This window comes from Porites lutea, chromosome 7 (genome assembly GCF_958299795.1).
Source record: "Porites lutea chromosome 7, jaPorLute2.1, whole genome shotgun sequence".
Taxonomy (NCBI): Eukaryota; Metazoa; Cnidaria; class Anthozoa; order Scleractinia; family Poritidae; genus Porites; species Porites lutea.
In genome coordinates this window covers 1,006,359-1,030,940 of record NC_133207.1, presented here as the reverse complement: position 1 = coordinate 1,030,940, position 24,582 = coordinate 1,006,359, and the positions used below count along the sequence as shown (strand labels likewise).

Here is a 24,582-nt window from a genome sequence, read left to right as displayed (position 1 = left end):
AAGACGAGCACGTATTGGTACAAGGAAAGCGCGCCCAGAGGGTTGATAAAGGCGTCGAAGGAGCAAAATTTTCAAGAGCTATTCCTATCCCAGATGGAGTGGACCCGAAGCGAATATCAACAAGATTTAACGACATAGACGGACAATATATCATTGAGGGAGTGAAATTTGAAAAGGAACAACGTACGCCGAAAAGGAAGACTAGTTGTGAGGTTTTTAATGAGGCGAAAATGACGTTGACAATCGATTTAGGAAACTCCAGGGCACAGAAACTGGTTCATAACGATTTGAGTATGAACCACTTGACAGGAAACAGGCGCGTCTTTGACCCTGAAACGGATAAAATTGTAATTTAGGGTTAGTGTTTTAAAGACTGGTTTGCTCATGCCTAAATGGAGGCTAATTGAAATTTTGAGCGCAAAACGCGCCTACACGCTCGTGGTTTGGCGTCTTGCAACTTTTTGTGAGTGAGGGGAAATTCCAGAAGAAAGATAATGGTTTGCCCGAATAGTTAAGGAGAATGATTTTTTTTAGGGGCTTGAACAGCTGAAAATGCGTTAAAGTTTTAAGATGAATTTGATTATCTAATTGTTTGCTAAAGCAAGACTGTTACGTGGGTTGAAAATGTGTCGAAATTAATTTTGTCAGTCTTGAGCTGAAATAGAAAGTATAATGAATTTTGAGCTATGATAGGTCAGGCAATTTCTGAATCGACCCATCAAATCGAATCTGGCAACATTTTGGGTGCAAAAGCAAAGTTTCGATACGAAAGTTAACATATTTTAATTGAAAACAAAACGTGCTTTACCCCGTTTGCATGTTTTTGCGATAAATTTTATTGGTTAATTCAGTTTTTTAGAATTTGTTGGTGACGTGTGACTGATTCCCGATTACATATTTGTATTTGAATGGCTAATTTATTGTATGATTTTATAGAAATTTTGAGGTCAGAACTACACCACTATTTAATTGATATAACGATCATTGCATCTCTTGTTTCAATCGACTATTTTGAGGAGGCGAGTGGACTGAGTCCATGTCGCGTCGAAATGCACTGTGGGACTGTTTGGGGGACGAATTTTGACCCAGCTTCCATTGCAGCCTCGTGAAAGTAAATTACCAAAGCGACAGTATCCATACAATTGTCCCATAATGCAGTTCGGTACAACAGCGACCTAGTCAAGCACAAACTCCAACTGGCCGGTCCAGGGACCAGTTTCTTGAACGTCCCGATAACCAACGGGCCCGCAAAGTTGTTGTTGTTTACGTGCAAGATAGGGGTTTCAATAGTTTGGCATCTAACGTGATAAAACTATCAGTTAGTGAAACAAAATGGAGTAGTTTGCTAACCAGGACCCGCGCTGTTATTCTTTATATTTCGATTTGAATATTTGATTTCGGGCCCGAAAAGTTACCGGGACTTTCGAGAAACATACCCCAAGCTCCTAGAGGAAAAAACGCGCGTACTCCTCTTAGAGGGTTCTCATTAGGATCCTTCAATCCCGTAATCTCGGTGGCCCCCAACAACGACAACAACAACAACGATAACTTTATTTATCAACGGTTAAAAAATCATCAGGCTAAGTGAACTACTACAAAATTGTAACTTATTTAACTAATTGAAATTTTAACTAATTAACGGTAATAAGATTCTTAATCAAAAAAATTGTACCTGCTTTACATGATTGCAGTGATCACTGCAGTCGTGTTTAAAAGCGGAAAGAGTTTGCGCTTGCGGCAGCTCAATGGGTAGAATATTCCACAGCACCGAACCTCTGTAGCTGAAACTGTTTTTAGCATAATTTGTGCGGGGCAGTGGAATAGCTAGCTTGCCCTTAGAATCCCTGACGGAGTAACTAGAGACTTCAAGGAAAACAACGAATTCAAATATTGCAGGGCGAAGCCATTTGGAGACTTATAAACCATAGCTGCAGTTTGAATTTTCTGTTGAGCCTCTAGCTTTTTCCAGGCTAAGGATGTAAAAAGATTGTCAACACTGGCATCATAAGGAGAGAAGGTCATGATACGGGCGGCGCGATTTTGAAGTTTCCGCAGTTTAGTTGCAAGGGATTTGTTGCAATTCCCCCAAACAACGCTACAATATTCAAAATATTGCATGTTGTTCAAAAGGTAGATAACGTTATCTACCGGATAAATCTCTATCCACTGGATAGCGCAAATGGTTTCCCAAATACTTATCCGCTGGACAAATATTTTATGGTTTTTTCGTACCTCCTTCCTATCTTAATAGTTTCTTTGTTTCATAGTTTTATGGTTTTTGTGGTTAACACAACGGACATACTTGCCCACGTATAAATCGACCAAATGAATAGATCTATTATTGCCTGCTTTTAGCTAACACTTTTTGTAAACGCTTTTAGAAAATTAAGCTCAGTGTAGTCAACGTTTTCAACGTATTAAGGTCACTTCCAACGTCTGAACGCTTCGCTTGAATAAACTTTTTTTAAACTCCTAGCGTGGTGAACATTGTTGTGTCAAACAGTTTAAGCGCGTACCGAGTTCTGTTTTAACGTGGGAAGAACGCAAAGTTTTCTGCATGTCCTGTGAGCAATGTTCCGCGCTCACAGCCCCCACCCCCCACCTATCGTGAAAAGTAACGCGCGAGGGGCACGCGAGAGAAGACGCGAAAGCGGGGGTCGGGGGAACCGGCACCTCGCCGTTCTCTCGCGTGTTCTTGTGCGGCTCGCTTCGGCCGCCCAAATAGGAGAGCTTGCTCGCAGGCTAATCTCCCGCTACCGCTTTGAAAAACCGGTTTTTTGAGAAAAAGAAAACGACCGTTCTGCAGTCTTTGGTCAGAAATATTTAACGGTGAACGACCCTTTCAGTAAAAAAAAAAAAAAATTTTGAAACATGAACTGAAAACAAGAAAAAATTAGTCGAATGAAAGGCGTTCATTGATTCCGTGGGGATTTTGGGTGGATTTTCCGGCTGTCTATGCTTCCTTGGTGAGGAGGGATAGCACAGAGAACGAAGAAGAACAATCAAACGATTTGGTAATGTGTAATGAAATGTGCAGACACCCTTCAAGCTTTGGTTTCAACTGAATATATTTGAACACCTTTTTACAGAGAAAGTTCTGTGTACTTGGATAAATGTAACATGAACAATAAACAGACAATAGTTAATGCAGCCTATTAAAGTACTCAATACAATAACGGTCCTGGTACTTATAAATTGTCAATCTTGCACTTTGGTGATTGAAAACTGCTTCTCAAGATAGTGTTAAAACACGTTAACAGAGTAGTTAAACATTCATTAAATACTCTTCAAACAAACTTTTCTTGCATAAAATTATGTTGGCTGAAAGGAAGCTTTGATGCTCTCACCACAATCATTCACTGATCATTGAATGAAGTTTTTTGTTTTATAGGTTTGTAGCCCCAATCTGCAGGTTTTTTTAGTTCCTTTTTTGTTTTGTTTTGTTTTTATTTTGTACCTCAAGGATACTCTTGTAAACTTTTGCAATAGTTGCTTGCCATGTAAAAATGGAACTGAATCCAAAACACTAACATTTTTGTCTTTAGCCAATAAAGTTACAAATTGCTTTGAAATCCCATATCAATAAGTCCTTCAGCTGCAGCCCAGTCAAAAAAGTTTCTCAAAAGTACTGTCAGTAGGAGAACCAGAGTAGCTCACCAAGAATCTCACTTCTTTCCTCAACTTACATGTTGTTCAACTTAGAAAACCCCAGTGAGATTCAAGCTTGTAAAACAAATTTACAGTCTCTTCTATGACTAGTGATTAAACATACTCCTCAACAAACTTGGTCTTCTCAGTAAATTCCTCATGTTGCCCGAAAAACTGCCAGTTAGCCACTTTATCATACAGAAAACTGTAAGTGGCCTAGCTTTTGTACTTATTTTATTAAATGTCTCACTGACGGCGAAATGGTGAATTTTCTGATATCATCAGAGACCAGCCTTGGAATGGTTGCACAGACACATCATCAGTATTTGAACTCTGGTGCAGGGTAAATCCCAGCATTCCAGCCACAAGTGCCGCACTATCTGTGACCAGACCGGTGGAATCTTTGAGGGTGATAGGTACGCTGACTAGTCCCTTAGTCATATCACTGATCCTCAAATTAAACCTTACTTTCATTGGCCCCTCCAAAAATTCTGTTATCCATCCTCTGTAAATGTAACTGCCCTGTATAATCATGCCCGAGCCATTTTCATTCTCATAAGTGACAATGTGGCTCCACCATTTCCTATCTGGTCTTCCTTGATAAGTGTCCAGCAATTTGCTGAACACTGTCTCAACCACATTCCACCACTCTGACCTCAGGCCAAGGTCGTCCTCAATGGGCTCCAGAAGCGTTCGGAGCACCTTTATATTGGATGACAACTTCTTCCAATCGTCTTCACTTCCAAGCATCTCCACCGCCGGAATTCCACAACCAGCTCTCAAGCTGTAATAAAAGTACTCTTTTAGAGAGTACATCAATGTAATCTGAGAAACAATCTTTTGCACTGGAGTTGTGGTGCTGAAATCGGCTGTCATGCCATCTATGAACTCGGGAACCCTGACATTATCTTCAATTTTCTTTGCTATCTCATCAAAGAACCAGCTGTAATCGACTGTGTAAATAGTGGGATCGCTCACTTGCACCTCAATCTCTTTTTTGCCTTCATGATTGACAAACATTTTCCGCACGGACGTTTTCTCTGCGTTGGTCTCTATGGCGCAGGCAACACGTTTGATCACGCTGAACCACCAGTCATCTGGCGAAGTTCTCAGCTTCCAGTGATTATTGTAGGCGGTGAAGACGGCCCCAAAAAGCCCACAGTTTCCAATGGAATAAATTTTCTCTTCTGATCCAACTGCGGCGATTATTTTCGAGGAAGGGCTCCCTTCTTTGGCACGAACAATCTCTTCTTCGCCGAATATCAAGGACGTAAGGTTTGGCGCATTCTCTTTGATCAACTCCTTGGCTTCGTGTTGTTCAAGCCCAGCATCTTCGATCTTCGATGGCACAAGGTTGATTGCAAGCATTACACTATTGACATCCGGTTTACTCAGTTGATCCGTCGGGCTGTGAGACGTTTTGGAGGTTTTCTTCACCTTCTTCTCCATCGCTGCACAACAATTTGCACAACAACCTTTAGCAAAGCGCGGGAAAAGTGCTGGCAATCGTCAAAGTCAAAGAATGCGCCAATCACAATGAAGGGCTTCCCGCGACTTGTAATTACGTCACTTACACCACCGTATTTCAGTTGTTTTTTTTTCTTGTTGTTGTTGTTTTCCCACTTTCTTATCAACTTAGTGTCATGGACTTGTACGTGAGCTTACAAAAAGTTTCCCTCAGTTAAGTTTTTTTCCCACAAAACGATAGTGACTCCAAGCTAGAAGTTGCGTGACAAGATTGTGGCGCGAAATTTCCGCTTGAGCCGATGTTGGCCGATGATATCACTTGGCGCAGCGGTCATCGTTTACTAATACAATTTCGCCAAATACTTTTTCCTCTTTCAATGATTCAAGAGAAAAATAGACTTTTGGGGCTTCTACTTGAACTTCATTGCTATAAAGCATCACCACTGTCTACTAAAAAGATGAACGAAGTCAAAGAAAGAGAAAAAATGTAGCTACGCGTCGACAAGAACCAGTGCACGAGTTTCTTTGCTTTGCTTGCCGTTGCTAGCCATGAAGGCAGCTGGCTGTGAATGGGCTCTTTTGAGCCCGGAAGGGACTTATCATAAGCTTTCCGAACCAAATTTTTTTGTAGGGCGAGAAGATGAGATGGACTTAACACTAAAGGTAGGGTTAAGATGGATTTCTTCTGCAACAATTGACCTAGAATTTTATGTGATAAAGTCGCTGCTGACGCGATGCCTGCAGCGTTGTACAATCGAATCTCGAAGCAATATTGAGCTTATAGTTTTGTGATATGTTTGTGAAATTTCCTTTTTCTTCCTACTTGGAAATACACTGTAGCCAATTTTTGCCCTAACATGGAAAATTCTTCTGGGCGTGCTCCACCCAAAACAGCTGATTTTAATACGTAGCTCCTGCTAAAACTCAGGCAAACCATTTCATCGTCAATGAACAGAATTTCAAATCCCTTTAGAAATCACAACGATGTTGTTAGAGAAGAAAAGTTTCCGCAATATCACAGTCAAGTGTTGGGAATTTTTATCCTCACCCTAAAATAGACAAGATATGGATAGTGTAATTCTGAAAGGCCTTTCTTTTTTGCCCCCTATGGAAATATGGAAAACATGATTCTGGCAGTTCGTTTTTTACACAATAGTTCTCTTCCGAGTTACTCTACGCTTTGTTTCTTTCTACTGTATTAAAAAATCAGTAAGATATACAAATCCTAATGCATTCATTTTATCTGTATATACAGTCAAGGAGTGTGGATAAACAACATGCAGTGATCTCAGTCAATTTGGAGAATGCTGAATACAAATTGCATGATCTTGGAACCTTGAATGGTGTAAGTATGTCAATTCCATGGAATGCTACAGATCCAATAAAATTAGAGGTTCTAGAGAGCTGCGTACTATCCGATTCCCTACCATGTGCAATTCTATTACTAAAGCCGCAGATTGGTATCAATTTGCAAGATGCACAGGGCACCCAGACAGCTTCTGTGTGTAGCAGTTCGTCACCAAAACATTTCCATAACAACACCATGTTCTCCCCTCCCACTCCCCCACCTCCAAATGTTGCCAGGGTGCAAAGAAAGTCGGTTTACGGCTTGCCATTCAGGCAAGTTGTTGCTAGTGCAGCCTATATTCAACGTAGCCCCCCAAAAATTTTGATGAGCAGCATTGATTACAGTTCTTCTGTAATTTGAATTTCCCAAAAAACATCACTTGCCCTTTGGGCAAGTCAAGACCAGGATTCACTGGCCCGATTGCAAAATCCACCAGCCCTGGGCTATCGGACACAACTTTCTTTGCACGCTGTTTGCATAACCTTTGTTTCCAATTTTGTCTTGGGCATTGCATGCACAGCCATCCCTAGAAAAATTGTAGCCATAAAGCTTTAAGCTTATGCAGAATTTGAAGTAAACAAGGTATGTTCTGGATGATACAAATGTGATGATAAAATGCTTCATTTTTTCCCCGCATAGTGTAATGTGGAGGACTAAGTTACAATATCATGCTTGGGATTTTAATAGAAATTTTCTTTGGTTTTCTATTCGTTGTTGCTGTAGTATCATTGTGTTTTTTTTTTTCAGACATTTGTGAACGAAATGAGAATTAGCCAGCAGCCAGTGGACTTAAAACTTAAGGACAATATCCGATTTGGATATGATATCCTTTAAAAAATTGCAGTTAATTTAGATCTTTTATCTCTTTTAATAGCAAGGTAAAACCATAATTAAATGTCTCCAGACTGATTGAATGACAACCCTGTATTCAAGCAAATTCTTGTATATTCTCTATTTTCTTCTCATACATTGAAACCTTCCCATCCCTGGCCCACACCAGACCTTAGTAATTACCATATAAGTTGCTAAGGTTTATGGAATGATAGTGAGTCAGTGATATTGTTACTACAATCATGTGGCAAGAGATACAATTCACTGTGACTTTGAAGATGACTACATGTACTATACAAGGTGTCGAAACGTCAGTCACTGTCAATATCAGTTCATTCAGGACTACACCAAACCAGACAATCACATTCCACGTACTTATGACATGTCTTCTGGGCTCAAACCATTCACTGAATTATGTAGATTTTATTATAAAATTTTAATCATTGCGCCAGGCAATCTTCTGACAGGACCACAAAAATTTGCCTTTCATTATATAATATATTTTATTTTTTACTTTGGGATGTCTACTGACTGCAGTATATCCATGATTCTCAATTGAAATTGTAATGTTTAATAATTTTAAAGAAAATGCTGATTATATAATTTTCCCCCTTAAAATTGAATGCTTCAAGGCATTATATAAATCTCTTCCACTAACATTGTAATTACAAATGCCATCATTTAAATATGTAGGAGAAAAGATGGGAGAAAAATATATTTGCTCCTCAGTGAATACTTTACCTTGAATCTGGCTATTTTCAGTAGTGTTAATGTGAAATGCTGAAAGGACTGCCTTAGAAAAAGAGAACTTTTGGACTGAAATGTATGTTTTCCAATGTTGCTGTGACAAACAAAATATTAAAATGGCTGTCACTTTTGGTTAAAGCATAAAATAAATATTAGCAGGTGGAGTATGTGATTGGTTTTTGTGGGTGTCTGGAATAATAGCAAAATTAGACCCAACAAAAAATTATATGCAAATTTCAATCTTGAGTTCTGGCTGTATTTGTTGCTTTAATGGAGCTTTGTGAATAGATGAATCCTTTGAATTTCCGTCTAGAAAATAATCAAGACATTTTTATGTTGAAGTATGAAGACTGCAAATAATGCAGCAGACATTTGAAGAGGGAAAAATCTACTATGTGTGTTTCTCAGACACCATTTCCAGAAATACTTTTAATTATGATCACAACATGTACATCTGCCCTCAGTCTTGTGGGCCCGTGTTATGCCCAGGCTGTTTCCAGCCAGAGCTTCATCTTCAACGCCAGGTACAAATTTTTTCTCATTTGTATAGCTGATAGTATCATTTTCACTTTCACCTACATGCATACTCCTGTTCTGTAGTTTTTGTGAAGGAACGATATATGTATATATAAAGTTTGACATTTCTTTTCATTGAAAAGATTTTTGTCAAAATGAATAAACATGTGTTAAGCAGTTGAAGAAAAAATTATTTCTGGGTTTTTGCTTACAACATTTTTTCAAGTCCAAAGTTGGTTCAACTTGTCCTTAGTAAGATTTTTTGTTCTTAAAAAAGTAATGTTTTTATTTTGATTTTTAACTGAACTTAATATTTTTATGGTAATTTTTTATTAGTAAAGTACTACATGTGTCAGGTTATCATTTACACATTTAAATGTGCTTAGCAAATGACTGTTTGCAACATTGATTTAAAAGCAAATATCAAAATTTATCTTTCTCTACACAAATTAAACTGAATATATAAAATAATCTTTTTTTTTTCCCTTACTCAAAAGATTTGAATCATGTCCTCGGCACAAAGCCTGAGTTTTGGAAATGGTTGAAAAACTACACTTGTACATGCACATTTTCTGGTACTAACAAAATATATTTAAGCCATAGAAGTAAAATAAAAATGGAACAAATTAACAATGTTTGCTTTAGTTTGCTAATACCAGTACTTCTTGAGTCAGTTATAGTGTAGAATAATTATTTGTTGGAAATCCATATGCATATTGACCAAGCATTACATGTATGTCAAGGTGATTGGATATTCATTAGGTTTCATAAAAATGCAAAAAGGATAAGGCCAATATTCATGATCTCTTCTATATCAGTACTAAAATCTTATTTAAAAATGTCAGTAGTATTACAAAATATTATTTTTGAATTTTTAGTAGAGTTCATTGATAATTTTTATTATTATTGCATTGAAATATACAGCAAGTGATAAAATTACGCCAACGTCCTTTTTTAAATTATTTTTGGGTTTCTATTTTTTACATTGTTTTTTTAAAAAATGAATTTTTGGTTTTGAAACAGCTGCAAAGCATTGTGGGATTTGTTGACACATGTGTTAGGCCCAGGCCCCCCCAGACAGGTGGTATTTTGATTACATAGCAGGTGCCTCCAGTGTAATAACAGCATGCATTACTGGTGACAGAATCAAAGTAAAGCCACAGTATTTAAATTCAGACTAAAACAAGAAGTTAACTCCTTTATGATCATCTATAAGGCCAAGAATTCATGTGACATAATCTATTATGATGTCTAGAATAATGTTCATTGTACAGTAGAAGCCTATAACCCTGGTTGGGCCAGTGATCAAAGTTTATGAGTCAGAAATTGTTAATTAACATAAGAAAAGATTAAATCTCTTTGTTTGCTCCTCAAGCAGTGGATGTCATCTGCTCATGTGGTTTTGTCACAGTTCTAGGATTTTAGCCATGGTGTTACTTTTTCTCTTTAAAATAAGGTTTGGGGATTGGTAGACATTTTACTTTGGCTTTCATTTTGTTGAAGTTTTTTCCAAACAAAGCAGTCATTTCTATATCCTGTTAAATTTCCTTTCAACTTATATTCAAATTTATTTTAAGGGATCAGCTGACATGTAAATTTCATGTATTTGACACTTGATTTTTTTTGTCTTAAAAATCTCTCAAAAATTGCCTTTCTTTTTTAATCCAAAGTTTTAAAAAACGATTTCTATTTCATTGGAACTGGGGTGTTTATTTTTATTTGGTTTGACCATAAGCTTTTTCCTTTCTGATCACAGTTCCCTAAATTGTATTAAATTATAATGAGTCAACTACCAGACTGCACTTGTCATGTAGCTTAAGACTGATCATCACAAAAGAATCGATACTTTGAAATTGAAAGCAGGAATTTTTCCTTGGTGCAATCAGTTGCCAAGGGAAATTTGAAACCCATGAGTTGAGTTTTGGATGTGATGTTGTTTTTCTGTGTGAGAGTATCATGTGAAGAGAAGATCCTCTATGGCCCTAAATGGATTTCAATTGAAGAATCAAGCACACTCTGTGATGTCCTGCGCTGTGCTACAGGAAACAAATACTTGTCAAGAAAACTTAAAGTTGTTGTGGCAAGTGAGAAGTCTTTGAAGGATTTGTCCTTTGTCAAACTCTGCCTTCCAGTGCTAATTTTGGATAGAAGTGACAAGAAGATTGTCAGCTTCCTGTTGAAGCCCAAAGATGCTGTCATCACAGTAAGATTATTTTTTTTGTGTGATGCTTGTATAGATTTGCAATGTATGGCATAACTAACACCTCATCCATACAAGGATTCATCAAACCTATAGTCTTTACAGTTCTATGGATCAATAGAGTTTTTTCAACAATACATCCTGTACATTGCTCAAGTGGCAACTGCCCGATATAGAAGTACTTGCACAGTGATTCTTATGGCCCTCTAAGTCTTATTAGTAAAGCAAGAAATATATATAATATTCTTTGTCAAGAGATATAAAAAAGTAGCTTGTTTGCTTGTGTATTCACGAAATGGAAGATTTGATGTTCAATGCCATCTTGAATTTACATGTTTCATTTACTCTAACACAATAAATTATATACAAATACACATATTAGTTAGGTTTAAAATTCAAAGTAGACTGTATATATTTTTTGTGTTTTCTTTGTATTGGTAATCCATCTAGCCTCATGTAGCAGCCAACCTGGAAAATTATTGTGGTTTATTGTTGTTATATTGACATAACTTTTCAAGAATTTTATTTTACTTGTGCGCTTTTGTAAAAGGATTGTTTTATTTACAGCAGTTCATTCATGATATGAGCTCACTGAAGTGGTACAGCTGTGTTAAAGATCAATGGACCATGTAATCTAATAGTCAAATAGCTTCCATTTTAGATTATAAGATCACAAAATGGTTTAAACTAAAAATAAAACAAGTTTCCTAGTGATAAGGTGCACTTAAATAAATTTGTTTACAGACTATTCACGGCAGTGCACCTTTACATGCATTTTGATCACTATTTTTCATTTTCTTGAACAGTTTTTGGCCAAGAAAATCGAATGCTGTGAAGCGGCTATATAAAATGTGTTTCATGCTTCATAAAATTTAGGATTTCAAGATTACTCTTTGGTAGTTTATAATCTTTTTTTTTTCCAAGCCCTGTAATGTTCTGACAGATCTAAACAATACATTTTTTTATTTTTGTTTGTGTCTGTCTATATAGTTATGTGTGTACAGGGGAGATAATTATAGAAATATTTATGTGCAATTATAGACTCAGCTCTCAGTAAACTTTGTGAAATCAGGTAAACTACTGCAACCTTCCTTCTTGAAGGTATCATGCAGAATGCTTTTTTGTAACAGACTTATTGCATGCCATTTAGTTTCAAGGGTTGGTAGTTAAAACTAACAATAGACAAGAATTTCATATTTTGATGTACATAGTATTGCTGTTTTGGAATTTTTCTTTTATTAAATTTTGTTGTGAGCAGCTTTGAATCTAAAATTCCGTTATCTTCCTTAACTGTCCAAACACTTAAATACTTTTCGAGTGGAGCTTTTGCCTCAGAGAAAAAGGCAATTGGTGTTTGATGATAATAATAACCCAGAAAGACAACAATTTAATGGAGACAATGATCATTCATTGGGAACTGTTTGGGAGTCTTCTTACAGAAGCCAGGTTTACTGTTGCATTGTTATTTTGTTCCTTCATTCAATCTATAGTCCTATCACAAATAAGGTTTGCTTGCTTTCATTCGTAAGCTGGGCTTCTATCCTTTAAAGTGCAATTTGGTATTTTTGTGTTAGGGGAAAAGGATCATATATGTTTCTGGGAAACTGCCCACCTACCCTTCCCCTAAGACAACATTAACACTTACTTCTCACTTAGGGCAAAATGTTGGCTTAAGGGAGGAGTTGGTGGGTGGGTGGTTTCCCAGAAACACATAATGATCCGAGACTACCATGTGGAAGGGGTGGGATAATCTTAAAAAAAAATTGGAGTTAAAATTGAGCTCATGTTAAGGGGACTCTTCTAGATCTGGTTGTGGCTAAAGTTAAAAACAACCTTTCAAAGCTAGAGTTACCATTCTAAAACAGACAGCAAGTGCTGTATGAACTGTCATGAATTAAGATTTACAACTGCAACAAAGACATTGACATTGTATGTCATATCTGATTGGTCCATACCACTAATTTGCACACTGTCCCATTGCATTTTTAATTCTTTCACATACAGCCCTCAGCAATGCCTGCATTGATTCTATACTGAGCACTCGAAATGATACCAAATTTTCAGTTTTTCTCATGTCATAGTCTACCTCCAAGGCACATTGCCTTACAAACTTTGGGTGATCAGGAGAGACGGCTTGCTAGGGGATCTAGAACTACACTAAGAAACAAAATGTTTCATATTGAAAATTTAGAGGAATTGTGTTTAGTTCTAAAGGTGTTATTGGTAGTTGATTATAATATTGCTTTCCTCCTCTCATTTCTCCTATTTCAGCCAGCTGCACCTGAAAGAAAACTTTCCATCCAGTCATCTACTCACTTAACCAATTCAGATGAAGATGACAGCCGAACAGGATCTCCTGATCAGGGAATGCATAACATGTACCATGTGAGTCAGGCAAATACAGTGTTCTATATTGTTCACTGTGCAGTTCTCTTCCCTGCCTGGAGAGACGAACATAATGAAAGATATTTGATTTGTTTGTTTGTTTGTTTATTTTGAAAACAACACAGCGTGTTTTACCAGCTATTCAAAGATGTTCCAATAGAGTTACAGGTTCTAAAAAGTAGAAGCATCAGAAAGGACATCAGAAGTAAAGGCCGCTCTTCCTTTCGTTTTGCTTCTCCTTTTGATTTCACACCCAATTTCTACTCTCTCCTCTCTATCTCACTTTCTTTCCCCCTCCCCCACCTACCTGTTTCCCTCTAAGACACTGGTTGGTGGTCCCTCTGGGTTGAAAAAAAGCTATTACCTGCCACAAGCAACACCCATCTATTGGTGGGTTTTCAAAGACGATGCATATCCCTTTTAATTGAGTTTCAATAGAGTACTAAAGTGATGACGTCATAAAAATGAAATTTCAGAAATTATGAGATTTGTCAGGATATTCTGAAAGAACAATGTCCAAGAGGCGTACTTACCAAAAATGAGCATTTCAGGACAAATTGTCTCTGCAATGTTAGCCGGTTATACTCAGAAAACTCCATACAAACCCTTCTAATTTTTTGGGGGGTCGACCCAAAAAAATTTAGAAGGGTTTGTATATGGAGTTTTCTAAGCATAACTGGGCCACGATCTCAGAGACAATTCGCCCCGAAATGCTCATTTTTGGCAAGTAGGCCTCTTGGACATTGTTCTTTCAGAATATCCTGACAAATCTCATAATTTCTGAAATTTCATTTTTATGACGTCATCACTTTAGTACTCTATAATGAACCCCATAAACAAGTCGGTTTACAACACAGACCTAAGATTAGTTTACATTCAAACCCTGCTTTACCGACACCCACTTCATTTGGACACCTCATTATTTATGGACAGTATTCCTTGTCCTAAGGGAAAGTAAGCCCTCACATTTTCTCTAAATTGAACCAGCTTGATACAGACACTTTCAATGGCCCCCTCAGTGTTTGTATTAATGGGGTGTGACAGTACTTATTCTTACATTATTTTTCCAAAGACTTCACCACTTACATGAACAGAGAAAGCCTCTAATTTCCCATTTTCTTTCTTTCTTACTACATGACAATGTGTCTTATAGTAAACTAGTCTTTGAATATGCATTGACTAAGGCTTAGTAAACGGTTTCCTTGGTTCAACTTGAGGACCTCCCATTCTGTGATTTGGTACTGGTAGAATTGTATTGTTTTTAATATCTTTTTGCTTTTTTCCTAGGGGGTACACTCACCGCACACTCAGTTCCACCCCTACCCCCATTACCCCTACATGACACCAATGTACCACCACCATCCCCCTGTGATGTGTCATTGTCCCTCCTGCACTGGACACAGATCACCTGTCCACTCACCCCACGGGGGAACACCTGGTAACTTTGTTCATCATCAGATGGCACCTCATCCAAGCTGGAGTCATGCTTCACCGACAGCATTTCAAGTCAGGTTAGTTACACTAGTGACACCCTCTAGTTACCCTAATGAAACTCCCCAGTTACCCTAGTGACAAACCCAGTTACCCCACTGACACTCCCCAGTTACACTAGCAACAACCCCAGTTACACTAGTGACACCCCCAAGTTACTCTAGCAAAACCCCCTAGTTACACTAGTGACACCCTCTAGTTATCGCTCGCTCTACTATGGGAACTTCTCGTAGTCTAGATCATAGATGACCTACTGAATGATTATTTTTCTTTTAGATCAAGGCTTCAAAGGCCCATGTCTGGTAAGTCGCTTAGTACAGCTGTACTTGATATACAACGTGGAGGGTTTTTCAACTACGGTCATTCCTCTGACCAGCTGATAATCCAATGAACCATTCAGAAACGGAGGCGAAAAAATGTAGCCGCCGCCAAAAAGCGCGGGAAAACGTCTGCGGTGAGGAACGCTTAAGGAGCGCTAAGGAACGCTCTGATTGGTGGAGCGAAAGTACGTCACACGCAAAAAAACCTGAACCTTTTACAAAGGGGGCCAAAAAATTTAACTCCTGTGATTTAGTTGTGATTGGATTTGCTTACTAAGCGCCTGATATTTTTTCACAGAGTATTCTTCCTTATTTCTTAACGTGCAATAAATTTTATCGGTCGGTAATAATTTTTTTTCTTTCTTTGTACACAGTTCCCGGCGAGAAATTCGAAATGATAGTGAAAGGAAGTCCCCTTTACGGTCAACCACCATGGTGGGGTTGGGGCTCATCCGACGACGAGATTTACAATTATCCCAACACTGCTTCCATTCTCGAGGCCGATACTCAGGCAGGACAAAAAGTTGTGGCGTTGAAGAAGAAAAAATTAACAAAGAAAGACGCGCTTGAAATGGCGCAAAGACGCCACAGCATAGCGACGACTTCGGTTCTATCGGAATCTAAAGCGAGAATTGTGGCTACGAGAACGTCTAAAACGACTTATGAGTCTGCAGAGCAGAACAAGGCGATGAAAAAGCGCGAAGAGTATGTACTATTTCAGAAACAATCTTCATTACCGTATACGGAATATAGCGATCAGTTGTCCCCAGTATTTGAAAACTCTACTAGTCGAGACTGGGAACTGCCTGACTCACAAAGCGAAAAGTCTAGTGTCCTTGAATGCGATTCATCTCAAGAAAATTCTCCGGACGATTGCATCGAAGGACATTCAAGACCGGGATCATCATACGAGATTCCTGTCATACCAGATTATGACGAGATTCCAGAACGACCTGTTAGTCAGAAAAGCGACAAGGAGAAATTGAGATCGCAAGAAGATGTACGGAAAAGTGCTGCGGGGAAGCAGGACGGAGCGGCAAGAAAGAAAGTTACTAGTAAAGTCAAGAAGAGAATTCTTTCTGCTGACGCTCCGACAAAGAATGGAAAAACATCATCGGGTAATTGAATAATTTTTTTAGGTAAAAAATAGGGGAAAATCTGATGTCAAGCTAAGACAAACAGAATTCAAGAAAACGGCCGGTCGAGAGACGGCTTTCGTTTGTATCGTCCCCTGATATACATGGCCTCGGTTGACGTAACCTGCGAGCAAGCTCTCCCGCGGGGGCGCTCTGGCGGCGGGGCAAGAACCCCAGGAGAGCTTGCTCGCAGGCTACTGTTGACTGGGTAGCCCGGTCTTGTCGTCATTTGATAAATGCAGGAGTCCATGAGCGATCGTTACAGTTGATGACAAAAATATTAGTGGTTTCACTGAACGTGCCAAGGGTATAACTGAGGTCCGTTACCTTTATTTTTTAGCTTCTAGAAGAAACTCAAGTGACACAAGCGAGTCCGAATATGAACCCTCTTCTCACCCCTCAAGGCGTTTGGGCGTGGTCACCAGAGGTTATCCCTCTTCTGGTAGAGTGTTTGGTCTGACCGAAGTCAGCCTGCAGAGGGAAGGCGATGGAGGAAGTAGAGAGGTAAGTTGCTTTCAAAATCCTGATTTTAATCACATACAGTCTAACCTCTCCTTACGGACACCTCTATAATACGGGCACTTGTCTATTACGGACAGTTCGTTTGGTCCCAGAAAAGACAAAAATCATACATTCCTTACCTCTATAATACGGACACCTCTGTAAAGCGGACACTTGGCCTGCCCCTTTGGTGTCCGTATTAAAGAGGTTTGACTGTAACTTTTCTGAGATTTTCTGAGATACTGGTCGGTCAGTAGCTGTCAGTAGTCGGTCCCATCCTTACAACCTTTTCTCTGTTCGATGTTTTTCTTTTCAGAGTCTTTCACCAGCTCCTCTGCCTAATTGGGTACAACAGTGGACGAACGACAGCAATAATCCAGGTTAGTGATGTTAATAGTGGAACTTCCCGATCGTTTGACTTGCGTGCAATTTCCGTACTACTAGTCTGCCAGTCAAATTTAAGTGATCTAAATTTAAGTGATCATAATCTCTACACATTCAATAACGTTCATTGTCATCAACACAACAACAAAGTGATGCAGCTTTAACAATCAAGACAATAAAGGACAAAGAAAAATTTTTGCACTGAAAAGGAGTTCATAAAACATCAAGTCGTGCTTGCGCGAACATGTCTCTTTACAACTGACCTGCACAGTTATGTCCCTTGTCACACAGTAATTGTATCACTAATAGGGTTTTTAAAACCACCTTTTAAGTTCTCCAATCTTTGATGTTTGCCGGTAAATTGTTTCCTAAATTGCACCAAGTTTCTTGATTAACCTTGATTGTTTTAGGCAAAGATTACTCACTTTTCCTTCCCTCCGTCCCTCCCCCCTCCCCCTTTCCATCCGTTTATCTTTTTATTTTTTGCTTATCAACACGACCCAGGGGAGTTCGGATTAAAACTTACAAAAGCTATTTTCAGCCTGGTTAATCATTGCTATGTATTACTAGGCGCACTAAAGAAAAAGCTTTCCTCGCGTTAGCAAATTAATTACAATATTGATTTCAGGAAAAGAAAGAACAAGCTAGCAAGTTCAGCGATTTATCTATAAAGTTAACCGTCTCTGCGGCGGTTTCCAGTCTAGTTATTCTCGAAGGAAGGAGCTTTCGGCCCATTCATGGCAACTAGTACTTTCAGGATATGAAAACAAACAAGTCAGTTTAGTTATTTATCCATGAAGTTAATGATCTGCTACGGTGTTAAGTTATTTCATTTAACATGACACATGTCACAAAAAGTCGTATTGTTTTCCGTACAACAGACAACTGTTCGGTTTACCAACCCATCGAGGTACTTGGATCATCTAGTGCGTCTGAAGATTCTACCCATAACAGTTGTATTATGTCTTCTTCGAGCATTCCTGTACCGGTGCAACGAGATGACTCAGGTATGTAAGATACAAGCTTTGAGTAAATACATCGGCTTCTTGCTTGTTCAAGAACTTTGCGTCTAGATGTCAGTTTTCCACTTCCAGGAATAAATCGAATGTGCATCGTCCGGCATTAAAATGTAATCGAACGTAAACTATGAGGCTGAACTTTAAGCTCAAGAGGCGAGTGTACTTTGTTGAAAATTTCGGAATTTACCGACCTTTAGTTGTGTTATGATAGTATTAGTAATACCAGGAGATAACAAGCTTGCAAATCTTTTATAGCAACTGCGACCAGGTATTTTTTCCTTCTTCTCTTTATATAGATTCAGAGATAATATGGTCGCCGAATGAACAGACGTTTTTCTGTCGTGTTACTTCATTTCGGATACCTGAACGATAAATATACGAAATTAATGTACCAAATTAAATTACATGGAATTAATATCAACGAATGGCGTGAATAACAAACTGCCTTCAAATTAATTAACAAAAGTTATCGGTTTTTATCCTAATTGAAAAGCAATTTACTTTAGTACTGTTCACTTTAACGTTGATATAATTGTAAGGAATTCAAACAGTAAAAAAACTTCATCAGCATCCGCCGCATACATACGAACCTCGGCTCAAGGACCTGTAGGATTCGAAAGCGGGTGTGTCGCGCGTGGTGGTCACGGGGTGTCTTTTCGTGGCCCCAATCTTCCACACGCTTTACGCGCGCGTATCCGGGAAGCGGAAGAGTAAACCTGCAGCATATTGAAAGGGGAGGGGGGGGGGGGGTGCTCTCGCCAATTTAGGATCGGTTTGAGCCGCGAAAGCCACTTGTTTGCCTTGGGTGAGAGGACATCGCTCTTGGTAAACCCTGACTTTCTTCCAATAAACTATGCGGCAATTCCTACCAACTGGCGTGTATACCGGCCCTAGGATGCCTAATGATATATTTTCGTATTTCCTGTTGACAGAAAGCAAGTCGAAACTAGCCAAGGTTGCTTCCTCTCCCAGTCTTAGGCCAAGAGCGGGCTCTGCAAAAACGACATCGGTAAGATCACGACCATTAGTGTAAAGTTTTATATTCACTTGAAATCAGACAGATAGGATATACTTGTGAACAAATGGCTATAACTGAACTCTGGTGTTGGTCATGCTTTTTCAGTAACTTTCTTATTGTGCTTGGTTTGTTTTTCAGTCTGGTTTAATGCGAACCCAAAGTCTTTCTCCTTCCTCTCTGTCTTCTTCCCCGAAGACTTCCTTCTCACCCAAAATTTCGCGGAGTAAAACTATGTCGGCAGCCACGACTCGGCGCTCGTACCCTGCAGTGACTGGGGGCGAATCAGACAGGAAAGCAGTGGACAGCGTCCGCAGTATAGGCTTGGAAAGTAGTACATCAGACGATAGCGATGTAGAGTCAAGCGACGCGTCGCTGACAAAACAAGCAAAAGAATCGCGGAGGAAAAGTGATGAATCTGACAGGAAAGGGGTTCAACTGATTCCTGAAAAAGAAGGAAAGCGGCCACTGTCAGCCCCTCGTCCTAACAAAACAGCCATGCTACGCGCACATAACAGCAGGGAAGCGGTTAAGAACAGCGGCGTTAAAACCAAAACCCCACTCACAGCAAAATCCAGGCCTGCGAAAAACTCACCGCCAAACAGCGCCGGAAGCGGAAATAGCGCGGCGGCCAATCAAATAGGCGATTCGCCGCCGGCGTCAAGGGTATGGAGTCCCAGCGTAAGACGGTCGACCAAGTCTTCCTCCGGTGATGAAAACCTGGATGTTGCGGAGACTGTTGTCAAACGTGATGAAGTTGATGTCACACAGAAGGCGGTAGATGACGTGTTTACCTCGGGTCCAGTTCTTCCAGAGTCTCTTCAGATGAAGAGGGATGATCCTGTGAATAAAACCTTTGTCCTTGGTAAGCCTGGCCCGCTCGTTCGGTTTCATTTGAGAAAGGGAGGGGTCGATGTGCAAAGGGAATAGAAAATAGAAAAGAAATAATTCCACCCCCTCCCCCACCCCAACCCCATCGTTGCGTATCGTATATTTTCGCCCGCTCGCATGTTCCACTTGTTTTAAAATCCCTGAGGAAAATATGCAGTTGATCCACGATACAGTCAAACCTTCTTCTTACGGAAACCAGAGGGGCATATCCAACTGTCCGCATTATAAGGGTCCACAGGGAGAGGTTCGATTATATAACAAAACCCTTGACAACGAGTAAAAACGGAATGATATCATTCTTCGCTCGTTTTACTAGTAAGTTTTGTGACAATTGACCCCAATATGTAACGTTCCCTGGCAGTTTGTGGGTGGTTTAGTGAATACGTAAACCAAAGCCAACGCACTGGGAACTAGATGGTAGTAATTTTGTTTGACGTCACTCGGTTTTCAGCATTCTGGCTTATCAATTCCTATTCCAGGCCAATTCCATATTAGGGAACTCATTTCGACAAAGTTATTTTAAACTTCAAGACGGTTAAAAGTGCGCTGGTATCTAAGAGGTCTGTAAAGTTTTCATCGCGCTCTCAAAAAACAACGTATACTAATGTTCCTTTTTTCGCTCTTTAAGACGAAGGCAAAGGTGACTCGCCAATCACGTCTCCAGAAGAATCGTCCATGCAGGATTGGGTCAACGAAGTGTCCAACAGCAAAACCATCACTGAATCCAAAGATGCTCTTGAAGAAAACACAGCGTCTACTACAGCATCAGGCACAGAACCTGAGGAGAAAAAAATTGCGTCCGCAAAAACCCAAGGCGTAAGCCTACGAAGCAAACTCATTCCATTCGCGCCTTTTATCGAGTCGCCACCATACACGCCCCCCGTTGCCGGCCACCCATTTGAACCTCCAAGTGATTCTGCCGATGACATGTCCGGGGGATCGCGTTGTTCAACAGGGGAGGGGAGGTCGATGTCGCCTGATTCAGTTGTGTCTGCGGCACCACCATCCTCTCCCTCCCCTCCCTTAACTCCTAGTTCTGCAGCAAAGGCGATGTTTGATTTCAAAGGAGGAGCAGCATCTTCTCAAAGTCGAAGACAATGGGGTGTCACTGACAAGGTATCTATCTATACGGTCATAGCATTTGTCATAACGGAAATTTGTAATAGAAAGGCTAACGCGCTGTGACACTTATTAGAACCAGGGCCCGGTTTCTCGAAAGATGGTTAACTGTAACCCAGGATTAAGCCAACTTTTAAGGTTTTCTTGTGTAAGGACACTGCAACTCGAGCAAAAAAAGAAACACTGTTGAGCGTTTACTCCGAGATACAGTAATGATAACACAAAATGTTACTCTTAGCTATAGGCAGGAAGGTAAATTACAAAAACAGAACAAAATTTTAATCCTGGATTAGTGCTAATCGGCCTTTCAGGAACCGGGCCCTGGTGGACGCTCCGAGGTTATAGGCCTCGGATATTGGCGTCCGTTGCAAATACAAAGCTGAGCAGACCTCTTTTTTTTTCTTTTTCAGCCTGTCGAAGACCTTATGCTGTCGTCGATACATGCTTTCTCCGTGGAGCTGCGCCTGGCTTCCGAATCAGTGCTATCAAAAGTGAAGTACGTTGTATATAAAGACAAAAATAGGTTACTTTTTGTTGTTTTGCTCCCAACGATGTCGCGGCTGGTGCGTGAGAAATTCACGATGCAAATAGGAACTGGCCGCACGGGAAAAGAAAGCGCGCGCGCAAGGAGAGACTGAGAGGAAACTATCTCTTCCCTCGTCGGTGTCCCTCTCTCGCGCGCGTTTTATCTCGTGCCCCGTATTTCTTATGCGCTTGCCACGCACGCTTCGATAGACGAACGCTCTCGTGTAAACAAAAAATACACTTTTGCAACTAACCCGACTTCGAACACTTTCTTCCCTTAAAGAGTTCAGGTCGCAATACAAAAACAAATTTCCGCGAGGAAACTCGCGGGTACGGAGAATAGCCTAGACTGAGAGCACATGATGGGCTCCTGCCTTGACCAAAGTAGGCGTGGTCTCGATGAAACTATTGCTGACTTAAATGTCAACGGTTCTCTGTCTGTTACTTTGATGCAAATCCTACTAACCTGTCTAAATGTTTGGAGTAAAAGTTGCTTGTTTGATTTTGAATTTATGGTAGGACTTTATATGACGGCAGCGAGGAAGAACTGAACGGTACTGCACGATCAAGCAACAGTTCCGACAGCAAACAGGAATGTCCGAGTGCTATTCCGGATTGGAAGAGCTCACACGCGGTATGTGTTGCGCAAACTGGGGAGAATGTTGGAGAGGGGCGGATATTGGTTGTTTTTAAATCAAAATCCTATTCCTAACTGGGTACTTACTGAGAACAGGAAATAGAACCCAGGACTTCCTAGTCTCCTTCACAGCAGACAGTACTAACTTTGACTCTGCTGATTCAGTGTTTTTACTCTTGTAGGAGATAGCAGGAATATTTCGTAATTTGCGCAAAGTTGAGCTTCGCCTTCGCAGTGAGTATTTAGTGCTTCTACTGTCATCTTGTGCAGAAATTTCACCCTCTTAGTAATTACCCCAAATCCTAAGTCCAAAGATACGTGTTCGTTGCCGAAACGTCGGACTATTTATTAGCGGGGTTGAATATGCTAAGATATCTCACTGATGTCACCGTCGTAGAAAGTAGTAAGTGTAAATGATGGTAATTCCCAACTTCAGAAACTCTAGGGAGAATAAGCACATGCTTTGGATGCAGTGATTTCTGGGATTGTTTAGGTGGACAAACGTTAGTTATGATTGGTCGATGGTATTGAAGGCAACCGTTAACCAATCATAAGTAACGATTGTCCACCCATACGATTCCAGAAATCGTTGCGCCGAAAGCTTGTACTCATTCTCTTTATAGTTTCTGGGGTGAGGAATTTACCTGAACACGGTTTGGCTGATACAGAGTGCAATATGTAACCTGGACAATCAGTAACGTATAACTCGGCCGTAAAAGAGTACATTCAGTGTTCATCCAAACAGGAAAATTTTGTCGTAAACTCGCGAGATTCTCGCGCAGGGAGAATTGCCGCGTACTCTGCGAGTGGGTTTCCGTGTAGAGAGCGAATAACGTGACCGCAAGTGTTTCAACGCGAAATCCGAACAAGGGAGCTGACTATCTGAAAAGTCCGCAGTCTTGCTTAAAATTACTTCAAAAAGTCTCAGTTTATAAAGAGATCGCATGAGATATGTTTTTCTCACCCTCTGAGTGACACTGATTTGTTTTTATTACAGCGATGGAGCAAGCTTTGTCTATTATGTGTGTAGCTGCACAGAAAGAACCTAAAAAGGTAAAATACTTACTCCCTCCCCCGTCCTTGCATTTACTTCCTTCTCCAACCAATACCAGGAAGTCCCCTTACCGGGCCAACCAACCGCCACCCCTCCCTCTCCCCCATCGCGTGTCCCAAAGTGTTCATGGCATAGTCATCGTAACAGAAATGTTGAACCCTTCAGATTCTTGCCGTCTGTCTACTTCGGCGGGTCTGCCATTTCAAGTTGTGTGCGGTGGTGAGACCTCTACGGTTTAGAATTTAACATATTAATGTCAGAATTTCAGTGCTTTTTGATAAAGGCTACAACGAGTTCCTCCTAAATTTTAACCATAAGCCGCTTGTGATATAAATTGTATGGCTCATTTAGATGCTCTGCCGCTCAGTTTAATTAAATCTTGTTCTTCGAATGTTAACCCACTCTACTTTGTTCTTTTCCACAGTCTTTTCAGGAGAGGAAAATATCAATGATAGAAACCTCCAGCCTTGGTAAGTAATCCTGCCACTTCCTGAGAAAACAGCCTACATTTCGCGATGCCAGCATCGGTTCCCAGCGAAATGACGTCAGAGAAACGAGCGCAGAAATTCCATACTGACGTCGCGTCGCTGCCCAGATTTGGGTAGTGCTTCTGATTGGTTGAAGCAAATTTTTAGCCAATCAGACGCACTGCCACTGTCGCGTCATCAGTATGGAATTTCTGCGCAAGTTTCTCAGACTTCATTTCGCGTGGAAGCCAGTACAGGCTATAAGAATCGCTACCAACGCTTAAAAAAATCCAGAGACCTAAATAATTGCAGCGACCATAGAGATTATCACCGATAGCTGTGATAACGATCGCTCGCAGTTGTTTTATTGTAAACGCTGCCATCAGTGAAGTCCGTTTTTTGCAATCCCTAGCGACCATATAGAGCTAAAGTTTATCTCAACAATCGTTATCTCAATGGCAGACTTTGCGATCGTTGATGTTTTCTTTCTGTAGTAACCATTTTCAGCGATAACGATCATAGGGAAACCTGACTTTATGCTACTCTCTCTTTCAGGCTTGGGTCAAAAATGGAGAGAGTTTAAAATCAAAGCTCGGCGGAATTCGTGGGCAGTAGAACACCGAAACCAGTTTCCAGTCCCACCCGCCGAATCTGATGAAGAAGACGAGGACACTTCATGATTACCTAATATCTTTGTTAATATGAAGACACAACTGACCAAACAGCTTTGAATGAATCTGCAATCTGGCGCAAGAAGATCCGAAACTATGGACAAAAAAAGTTCAAGAATTTGCGCTATTTGAAGTTCTATTACCCAGAAACCTTGATCTTTTGGATTTTACATTCAAAGGAATCAGACTATTCACTTTACAAAACAGTAC

At 40.1% G+C, this 24,582-nt stretch overlaps 2 protein-coding genes across 4 annotated transcripts; one reads left to right on the top strand and one right to left on the bottom strand.

Annotated features, from left to right (window-relative positions):
* Positions 1-3,091: 3,091 nt before the first annotated feature.
* On the bottom strand, positions 3,092-5,230 carry LOC140943716 (uncharacterized). Its single transcript, XM_073392827.1, has one exon. The coding sequence runs from the start codon at positions 5,095-5,097 to the stop codon at positions 3,895-3,897; it is 1,203 nt and encodes a 400-aa protein (XP_073248928.1). The 5' UTR covers positions 5,098-5,230; the 3' UTR covers positions 3,092-3,894.
* A 234-nt stretch (positions 5,231-5,464) lies between these two features.
* LOC140942500 (uncharacterized) lies at positions 5,465-24,488 on the top strand. 3 transcript variants are annotated; one of them, XM_073391411.1, is made up of 20 exons: positions 5,465-5,778; positions 6,371-6,460; positions 7,211-7,287; positions 12,059-12,203; positions 13,029-13,142; positions 14,430-14,653; positions 14,910-14,935; positions 15,328-16,071; positions 16,430-16,593; positions 16,907-16,970; positions 17,856-17,981; positions 18,926-19,002; positions 19,150-19,873; positions 20,528-21,015; positions 21,429-21,514; positions 22,063-22,177; positions 22,363-22,414; positions 23,178-23,233; positions 23,659-23,704; positions 24,257-24,488. In XM_073391411.1, the coding sequence occupies exons 1-20, from the start codon at positions 5,665-5,667 to the stop codon at positions 24,379-24,381; spliced, it is 3,657 nt and encodes a 1,218-aa protein (XP_073247512.1). In that variant the 5' UTR covers positions 5,465-5,664; the 3' UTR covers positions 24,382-24,488. The 3 variants fall into 3 exon arrangements, with proteins under 3 accessions (XP_073247512.1, XP_073247514.1, XP_073247513.1); XM_073391413.1 differs by lacking the exons at positions 5,465-5,778; positions 6,371-6,460; positions 7,211-7,287; positions 12,059-12,203 and adding an exon at positions 7,305-8,565; XM_073391412.1 differs by lacking the exons at positions 5,465-5,778; positions 6,371-6,460; positions 7,211-7,287; positions 12,059-12,203 and adding an exon at positions 10,217-10,760.
* Positions 24,489-24,582: the final 94 nt, after the last annotated feature.